At 41.7% G+C, this 9,927-nt stretch overlaps 1 protein-coding gene across 1 annotated transcript; it reads left to right on the top strand.

The window, feature by feature from the left end:
• Positions 1-3,780: 3,780 nt before the first annotated feature.
• LOC147611072 (ribonucleoside-diphosphate reductase large subunit-like) lies at positions 3,781-8,943 on the top strand. Its single transcript, XM_086785719.1, has 17 exons — positions 3,781-4,213; positions 4,290-4,351; positions 4,442-4,529; positions 5,326-5,589; positions 5,705-5,945; positions 6,202-6,278; positions 6,370-6,540; positions 6,629-6,721; positions 6,808-6,957; positions 7,076-7,162; positions 7,263-7,427; positions 7,534-7,653; positions 7,735-7,937; positions 8,030-8,179; positions 8,272-8,419; positions 8,516-8,599; positions 8,699-8,943. The coding sequence occupies exons 1-17, from the start codon at positions 3,986-3,988 to the stop codon at positions 8,801-8,803; spliced, it is 2,436 nt and encodes an 811-aa protein (XP_086641845.1). The 5' UTR covers positions 3,781-3,985; the 3' UTR covers positions 8,804-8,943.
• Positions 8,944-9,927: the final 984 nt, after the last annotated feature.

Raw genomic sequence — 9,927 nt, 5'->3', positions numbered from 1 at the left:
TTCCACGGGTTCCTCACTACTTGATGACCAAAAGGTTATGCAAATCAAACACACTCCTTTGTGTGTTGATCGTGGGAGGAGCTGACTAAAGACTTCTCTGGTAGGAGGATACCGGTTGGTTAGAAGCAATATCATTAGGGGCGATGTCATCACCAACAAGCCTTTCCGACCTTAAGTGCATGGAATTGTCTTAATTGGCCAAATTTAAGATTTGCACACACTTGGAGTTTTCAAATATATAAGTGACACTTTTCTGCAAAATCACGGCAAGGATTTGTAAAATCATGATGGCGTGATTAATAATCACAGGCATGATTATGAAAGAAATCACATAATCTTTTATGGGTATTCTTAAGTGTTTACCCCTTTCTTTGGTTTCAAAAGTCTATTAGGAACCCACTTGCACAATTCCCCTTTTGATATGGGAAGTACAATCGACATGATTTTGCAAGATTGAGAATCACGGCCGTGATTCTTTGATGAATCACAGCTATGTTTTTTTCCCAAAATGGTCCAAGGATTATTTAAATGAGTCTCTCGATACCTTTAGACCCTGTTTTAGAGGTCTGTCTGATCAACTGATCAAGTTTTGTTATCGTGATTTTGGGTGACATGGCAGTCATGCGCATGAACAATTGTCGCGGGTATGATTCTTATCCATGACGTGATTCTTGCACCATGACGTGATTCATGGGCCATATTTGATGATGTGTCAACAATCACGAAGTGTTTCTTGTTCGTGACGTGATTTTTGGTGATGTGGCAATCACATACGTGATCAAAAATCACGATGTGATTATTTCACCATGATTACGAATGGGTAAGATGGAATCTTCCAAAAATAGGTTGCATTTAATGCGTAATCTTTTTTTTTTTGGATTAGAGTGAATCATGCTGTGAATAAAAACCACGGCCACGATTTCAGTTTGTTGCAATAATCACGTGAGCTTGGTTTTCTAGGTTTCAACCCAAAAAACAATGTTTGAGGGTGCAAATCTTAATTTTTATAGTTTAGATTTTCCAAAGCAATGAAATCAATGGCTCTTAATTTTTGTGATTTTTTTTAAGCTTTTGAAAAATGCAGCAAATGGATGTTCCGTGCACAATCATGGCTATGATTATGGAGTTCACACCATGTAAATATTGATGCAAATGCTAGACTAGTTGATTACCTAACCTACAAACAATGTAAATGACAACTTTCAATGCTCAAACAATGCAAAACAATCTTTTTTCCTTCTTTTCTTCTCTTTCGTTTATCCACAACCTGTTCTCTTCTCAACCAATCTCACAGCTTCAAACAACCATAGGAAGGGAAAAAAGACTTGTAAGAAGATGTTAGGGAGTGCAAATAGAGTAGAAAAGATAAGTGTTCCCCAACAGCGAGATGCTAAAAATGTTACAAGTTACACCACCTCTCCTCTAATGTAAAGGACAATGCTCAGTTTGCCAATATCCAAGCTTGTATCTCTATAGACTGCAAGCTTTGCAACACCACTCTATTGCCTCCTCCTCAAGCTGTCACCATGATGTTGCCATGCTTCTCACAAGGACACTCTCCTTTTTAACTCTCACATTGAAGTACACAAGCATGAAAGGAACATGTACCAAGAATGTAGCTCTCTCCTCTCAACTCTCTCTCTGGCAAACACCATAGATATGCAAGAAAGCAAGGAGATAAGACTAAGCTCAATTGCCACAAAGGGGGATTGTGCCTTTCATTATGAGAACATTGTTATGTATACATTTGGCCCTTGTTGACACTTGGGCGTCCAAAACTTAATAAAAGATGGACTCAATGGTTATAAATTACATGGTTTTGTGGCATAGCCCGCTATTCTCATAATTACAACCTTTAGAGTGTCGTTACATGACACTTATTATGCTATCCTCATGTGTAATGGAGAGATTCTAGGTTAATCCCAAAATGGGGTTAACAGAGCATGAACGAATTTGCACCAGTATTCATGATGATGAAGCACCCATTGTATCGTCGACGAGTAGTGAAATAAAGTTGTTTATAGATATAGACATCAGTGATTGCCAGATGTTGATATAGACCGAGTGGCATGTATGGATTTGTTGCAAGATGAACTAAATAGTAATCTCAAGAATTCAATATATTTAGCATGCTTATTTTTAACTTTTTGTGTTATTCATATTTCATGTAATTGGGTTCTTGTTTTTTCTATAAAAAAAATAGTCAGGAATAATTTGAAAGTGTACATAGTTTTTTGCTCTCTGGAATTTATGGATTCTAGGATTTTCACTGTGTCTAAAATAGCAACAAAGTAATCTGTAACCTTTTATTGCTGAGCCACAAATACCTTTTTCTATCCTCGTTCGCTACAAAACTTGATACTAATTTTCACAACTATTGGACCCGTCTCTTGTAATTGGAGAGCCGCTATTTGGTCTACAATGCAACCCCAAATGCCTCGGGCCCCTAGGCTACCACCACTATCAGTCCTTCCACCCCAATGCATGTGGATTAAAATAGTTCGATATGTGTTTCAATCTTGGCGTTTTCTTACATGCCCTATATGCACATATGCAAACCAGGCGATGGAAGTAGTGCTCAAAAAGCGGCATTCTAGTGTATTTGTACCGACCAAAATTAAGAAAAATAGGATGAGATTTGAAGAAACCCTTATTTTAAGGAATGATTTTTTAAATATTTTAGTTATAAAACCGGCCTATAGTAGAGATTTCCAAAACAAAAACTGGATAGAGTTAAGAGTTGTCCTTATTTTGATTGGTTGAAAAATATGTATTTTTTCGAGCACTGGTCTTGGGGTGAGAGATATCCTCCTATTCATGTTGGCGTCGCCACTTTGCTTAAATGGGCATCTCACGAGTCGGGAGCAGCAGTGTTGGAAAAAGTGGCATTCTAGTATATTTGTACCGGCCAAAATTAAGAAAAACATGCTAAGATTTTAAGTAGTCCTTTTTTTAAAGGAATGGTTTTTCATATATTTTAGTTATAAAACCACATATTGTAGAGATTAAAATTAAGAGTTGTCCTTTTGATTGGTTGAAAAATATGTTTTTTTTCGAGCACCGGCGTGCTAGTTCCTCAGCAGTGTCTACCACCACAGGGTCTTAAAGACCCTTGTTAGGTGACATCAATGGATGACATTGATCTAAATCGTGATGCCTTTTTTGGGCTGTTGGATGAAGTAAACTCGGCCAAGTAGACTACACCGAGTAAACTACAAAGTAAATTGGAAAAATTCCATCTTAGTTTATTTTGTGGTTTACTAAGCGATCAGAGTTTACTTCTTAGTTTACTTTGTAGTTTACTAACATAGTTTACTTTCTAGTTTACTCTGATAAGTCATAATTTACTTCATAGTTCACATCGTGGGGTGTGGGTGAATTTGGGTTTGGGACTTAAGAAAATTTGGAGCAAGATGTTATGTGCAAAAGAGGATTTGAAGTTGAGATCTTGGGTCACCATTGGTAACATCTTACCACTACACTGTACTTTCAAGCAATGCCTTCAAGTAACGGAACCATGTGGTTTCAAACCATTAACCGCACTATTTTCAGGTGCTACGTAGTTTAATGGGCCGAGTTTACTTTGAAGATGGATGGTCACGATTTGTGCGCGCCATCTTCAGTGGTGTGGATCTCATGTGACAAGGGTCTTTAAGACCCCGTGGTTTATGTGCGAGCTGGTATAGTACCGTTTAATGAAGGCGTGGGAAAACCGTGTGTAACCGGTTGGAAATTATGAAATGTTTTTGATATTTTGCAAGAGGGCGCCAAAATTTACGCGGGAGTCTGTAATTGTTTGAATTTTGAAGCGACGAGAGCGCATGGGAGCAGCAAATGCTAGTTGACTCAGACTCAGACACAGACACAGACACAGACACACACACACACACACACACACACACACACACACACTCTCTCAGAGAGAGAGAGAGAGCAAGAGCGTTGCTCTCTTGAGCTCAGCAGATCATCTGTGTTAAGAGTCATCATGTATGTAATAAAGCGGGATGGGCGGCAGGAAGCGGTGCACTTCGACAAGATCACGGCGCGGCTGAAGAAGCTGAGCTACGGGCTGAATGCGGAGCACTGCGATCCGGTGATGGTCGCGCAGAAGGTGTGCGCGGGCGTCTACAAGGGCGTTACTACCAGCCAGCTCGACGAGCTCGCCGCACAGACCGCCGCTGCCCTCACCGCTAATCATCCGGACTACGCCCTGGTAGGTGCCGCTTCCCGCCCCCCCGCTCGGCCATTTTTTGCATCACCTAACCAATCTTCCGTCTTTTTCCGTCCAGCTTGCCGCCCGTGTCGTGGTGTCTAACCTCCACAAGAACACTAAGAAATCCTTCTCAGAAACGTAGGTTTGCGGTTCTTTTACGATACCTTGACAAGCAAATGTAATTCAAACAGGCCTTTCATCTAAAACTTGTTTGTAACTTGTGTCCAGGGTTAAACTTATGTATGGCCATGTCAGTGAGCGGTCAGGCCTTCCAGCTCCCCTGATTGCCGATGATGTATATGACATCGTGATTAAGGTGCAACATATCTTGTGGCCCATATCTTAGTTTACACTGGCCATGTCAATACATAGCGTCTCTGAATGCTTTTTGATTCTTTTAGTGTTCAATTCAATGTCTCCGTAGCCATCTCTAAGGGTGGCTGCAGTAGGGGCAGCACTGTTTGGGCCCACAAATGCATCATATGGAACTGTGATTTTGCCCTTCCTCTGTGTGATCTCTCTTCCCCTGCAATCTTGCAATTGAGGAAGAGAGTCCTGTCTGTGCCCACAAGCGCACTAGGTGGCATTCTGATGCTCCCCTCCTTCCACACGAGTCCTCTTCCCCATGATCTCGAAGCTCTTGTCAGAGAAGGGATTGCCAAGCAGACTTGTGAAGGGGCCCTAAGCCCTAGTATAGCTTTACTTAATGACTGCCTTCCGGCAGTGCATGGCACTGTACATTAGACTCTCCAATGTATGGATTGCCTGCAATATTTATGCATCTCACTTCAATAGCCATGATTCATAGTACATATGATGCTAGCCATATCTGGTTGGCTAGAGGATTCATGTCCATGATCCAAGCCTACTTAATGCAAGAACTAACACTTGAGTGGCCCATTTGCTTCCGGCAATCTATCAAGAGCATCCTCAGTTAGAGCATTCTCTGCTGAAGAAAGCTTTGGCTAGCATGGGCATGAATCGCATTAGCCATTTGTTAGCAGTGAGACCCATTGTGGCTTGCTTGTTTATATCTTAGGTAGCTGCACAAATAGAATCTGCTAAAGTTGAGAAACCCTATTGATAGCTATTGTTGCCTTGTTTCTGTATAGAATGCTGCTCGTCTGGATAGTGAGATCATCTATGACAGAGACTTTGATTATGACTACTTTGGATTCAAGACCCTAGAAAGATCTTACTTACTCAGGGTCGATGGATTTGTGGTTGAGAGGCCACAGCATATGCTGATGAGAGTGGCAATAGGGATCCACAAGGAAGATATTGAGGCTGCCATCAAGACATACCACATGACATCTCAGCGCTGGTTCACTCATGCTTCTCCGACACTATTCAATGCTGGAACTCCAAAGCCTCAGGTATGAAAAAAAAACTCTTAAAGATAAATAGATTCTGTCAGAGATTTGGGGCAATGGTTTTTCTATTCCTCTTTGACCTGCATTTTGGTTCTAATTCTTGCTCATTGATGTGCAGCTAAGCAGTTGTTTCTTGCTTTGTATGAAAGACGATAGCATAGAGGGAATTTATGACACACTCAAGGAGTGTGCTATAATCAGTAAGTCAGCTGGGGGCATTGGGGTGTCAATCCACAACATTCGTGCTACTAGCAGTTACATACGTGGGACAAATGGGGCTTCAAATGGCATTGTGCCTATGCTTCGAGTCTTTAATGACACAGCCCGCTACGTAGATCAGGGTGGAGGCAAAAGAAAAGGCAAGTTTTCCTCCTTGATTTTCTGATGGCACTTTCTCTGCATGCCTTGCTGGTGTGTTGGTGTTTGGGTGCCTCCCTAAGGCTTGAATCATGCATGGGTTGATGCAATCTTTGTTGGAGGCTTTGATGGAAAAGCATGCACCTGATTTGATTGATTCTGCATGTCTGTACATTTGTAATGTTTAATCTTATATAATAATAGTAAAAGCTAGCCAGGTTGATTAATAGGTGTGTTAGCCCGTGTTCATCTTGATAGGTGCTTTTGCAATTTACTTGGAGCCATGGCATGCTGATGTGTTTGATTGGTTGGAGCTAAGGAAAAACCATGGGAAGGTAGGATAACATATTCTTGTGCTGTGGATTGTTTATAACGACCTTGATGTTTCAAGCTTTCTATGAGTATAATGTATACTGGATCTTGCAGGAAGAAAACAGGGCCCGTGATTTGTTCTATGGGTTGTGGACTCCAGATTTGTTCATGAGGCGTGTCCAAGACAATGGCCCTTGGTCTCTATTTTGCCCTAATGAAGCCCCGGGATTGGCAGATTGTTGGGGTGAAGTGTTTGAAAAGCTTTACATCCAGTATGAAAGTGAGGTATGCCTGCCTTCAGTTCTTTGGTTTAAGACTACAGTTTGCATGCTTTCTTTCCACTACGACAGCCTGGATTTTCCCTTGGTTGCAGGGTAGGGCCAAGAGAGTAGTTCAAGCTCAGAAGCTATGGTTTGCAATATTGGAAGCCCAGATTGAGACAGGCAATCCTTATATGGTGTTTAAGGTAAGAGAAGCCCTCTGGCAGATGGTGGCAGTCGCATCTTTGCTTCGTAGAGTCTTTCTAAGTTTTGTTGTTCTTATTTGTTTCAGGATGCTTGCAATAGGAAGAGTAATCAGCAAAACCTTGGCACTATTAAATCATCTAATCTCTGCACAGAGATAGTAGAGTACACCAGCCCAACTGAGACTGCTGTTTGTAATTTGGCTTCTATTGCCCTTCCACGCTTTGTGCGAGAGAAGGTTACACTGCTGCCCTCTTCTCAGAACTTACTAGTCTACTTAATGGTCTAAGTTTATGCTCTCTTTTGAGCATATTTCTGCAGGTGTCTGATTTCAAGTGACACGTGTGTAACTGCAGGGTGTTCCCTTAGAATCTCATCCTTCCAAGATGATTGGCAGTAAAGGCCATCAAAATCGATACTTTGACTTTGAGAAGCTTGGAGTGGTCAGTGGTATTAAATATTTACTTGTTATTGTTGCTGCATTTAGCTTTACGTGCTACAATGACTTTTTAGATATATGAGCTAACATGCCTTTTCTTTCAGATAACTGCAGCTATCACGTACAATCTAAACAAGATTATAGATGTGAATTGCTACCCAGTTGAGACAGCTAAACGCTCCAATATGCGACACAGGCCAATTGGCATAGGGGTTCAAGGCCTTGCTGATGCTTTCATTCTGATGGGCATGCCCTTTGATTCTGAAGAGGTTTGGGCGCATTACTTTCCCTTGATGGCTATCCCCATATTCATTTGCTACAGTGTACATAAAATGCGTGGGGATTTTATCTCACATGCATTTCCTGGAATTTCAGGCCCAGCAGCTTAACAGGGATATTTTTGAAACCATTTACTTTCATGCACTTAAGACTTCAGCTGAGCTGGCTGTCAAGGAAGGTCCTTATGAGACTTATGTTGGTAGCCCCGTGAGCAAGGTAAGCTTCAAAGCAACTTCTTTTCGTGCTCTTCCAGTCTAGCTTGGGCCTGTTTTGATTCTTTCCATTTCTACATTGCAGGGAATACTTCAACCTGATATGTGGCAAGTTCAGCCTTCTAATCGATGGGACTGGCCTGCCTTAAGGAAGACTGTCTCTGAGCACGGTGTCCGAAACTCGCTTCTCCTGGCTCCCATGCCAACGGCTTCTACAAGCCAAATCTTGGGCAACAATGAATGCTTTGAGCCTTACACTTCTAACATGTACAGTAGAAGAGTGCTCAGGTAAATGACTATGTGGGCTTTTCTAGTTTGAATGGCATCATACATCGATATTGCTTTGATTTGAAACCTCACTCATGGGATGCTGGCTGTAGTGGTGAGTTTGTGGTGGTCAACAAGCACCTGCTGAATGACTTGACGGACATGGGGCTTTGGAGCCTTGATCTGAAGAATGCCATCATTCACTACAATGGGTCAATCCAGCAAATACCTCAAATTCCGGATGACTTGAAAGCTATCTACAGGTGCTACCTACAGCTAATGTCAGTTAAGTTGGGCCTTTTCTGAGCTAGGTATAGAGTGTCATTAACAAGTGGATTCTGGCTTTGGATTTTAGGACTGTCTGGGAGATCAAACAGAGAACATTAGTGGACATGGCTGCAGACCGTGGTTGCTACATCGATCAAAGCCAGAGTCTGAACATACACATGGATCAGCCCAATTTTGGCAAATTGACCTCTTTGCATTTCTATACTTGGTCCAAGGTGAGTATCTCAATTTGAGTCTTGCTGGCTTTTGATGTTCTCTGCACACTTGCATTACTTTACTGAAATCTATGCTCCCTGGTGTACACCGTGCAGGGGTTGAAGACAGGTATGTATTACTTGAGATCAAAGGCTGCAGCAGATGCAATCAAATTTACTGTGGACACTTCAACAATTAAGGTAATGGAGATAAATAAGACTTTTTTTTCTTGCTGTGAATGTATGCGTTTATGTTATGCTTGCAACAAGAGGCTTATCTATCTTGTTTGCTATTGATAGCAAGAAGCTCGAAAGCCTTCAACAGAAGTCAATGAGGAGACGAAGATGTCTCAAATGGTGTGCTCTCTGGAGAACCGAGAAGAGTGCCTAGCGTGTGGAAGTTGATATGCAAGGTCCTCTTTGGGGGGTGGAGGGTTTTAGCATGTCACACGTTTGGTTGAAAAGGAGAATATACATGTAACATATGTATACATATATATATTCACAGATGGAATTTGCTATGAAGGGTTGCTTCTGGTAGCTTACAACAGCTCTTCTATGGGGGTGGCAACAAAATATCGAATTATTTGCAAATATTTTATTTAAATACTTACCAAATTATGCAGTAGTGATGTTATGCAGGCTTCAATTTTAAGGTACCACGAAGTGATTTCATAGCTTTCTGTCAAGTCACAGATTTCGTGAGTTGGGTTGGAAACTTCCCATATGTGATATTATCAAAAATATTATACATATATAGGTGCCGTATGCATTTACAAACCCTTGCTAATGCTTCAGCGGTTGGCTTTATTAGTTCCATCACAACCACCACCAAATGGCACAGCAACCTATATATAGAAAACTATTTATAAAATCTCACGTTTTCTTAGATCACAACATTTCCTAGGTTGAGAAAGGATTGTTTGTAGAGAATGAAACACTTGTTCGATCAAGAGTAATTAGGAGACAGCCGTAGTTAGGGTTTCGGGCCTGCTTATATCCTTTCTTCTTAATGCTTTACAGCCCTTGCCAGCGGAATCCTAATTAAGAGCTCCGTCTAAAGGTTCTCCTCCCTCGTACATGAATCCAACGTGTGGTTCCTCCGTCTCAGTAGCGTCATCGCGATGAAGCCTCGTAGCTGACGGTGTTGGCAAGGACCTACCCTTTCAGGTTTCGCAAGATTTCCTTCCAGCCAGTTGCAGGACAAGACCCTTCACGTGCAAGAGGTTGCTTGGCACATGGCAATCGTTAAACACAGTCCCAGCCTTCTCTCTCTCTCGGCTAAAGGAGGTCCCAACAATAGATCTTTACGGAGACATTACCCTTCAACCTGCTCGTCTAAGAGCAACAACAGCTTGAAAGGGTGTAATAACTAGGGAAGAAAATCAGAAAGCTGTAAACCTCGTTGACCTCAAGATCTCTAAGTAGAAGTAGAAGGCCTCTAAGCATGATGGAAGAGAAAATGAAGAGCAAATCAGCCTTCCCATAATGGTCTTGAACAGAGCGGAGCAACCACAAAATGGATTTGG

This window comes from Cibotium barometz, chromosome 48 (assembly GCF_041138505.1).
Source record: "Cibotium barometz isolate CiBa-2024 chromosome 48, ASM4113850v1, whole genome shotgun sequence".
NCBI classification, from domain to species: Eukaryota; Viridiplantae; Streptophyta; class Polypodiopsida; order Cyatheales; family Cibotiaceae; genus Cibotium; species Cibotium barometz.
This window is presented reverse-complemented; position numbering and strand designations above follow the sequence as displayed.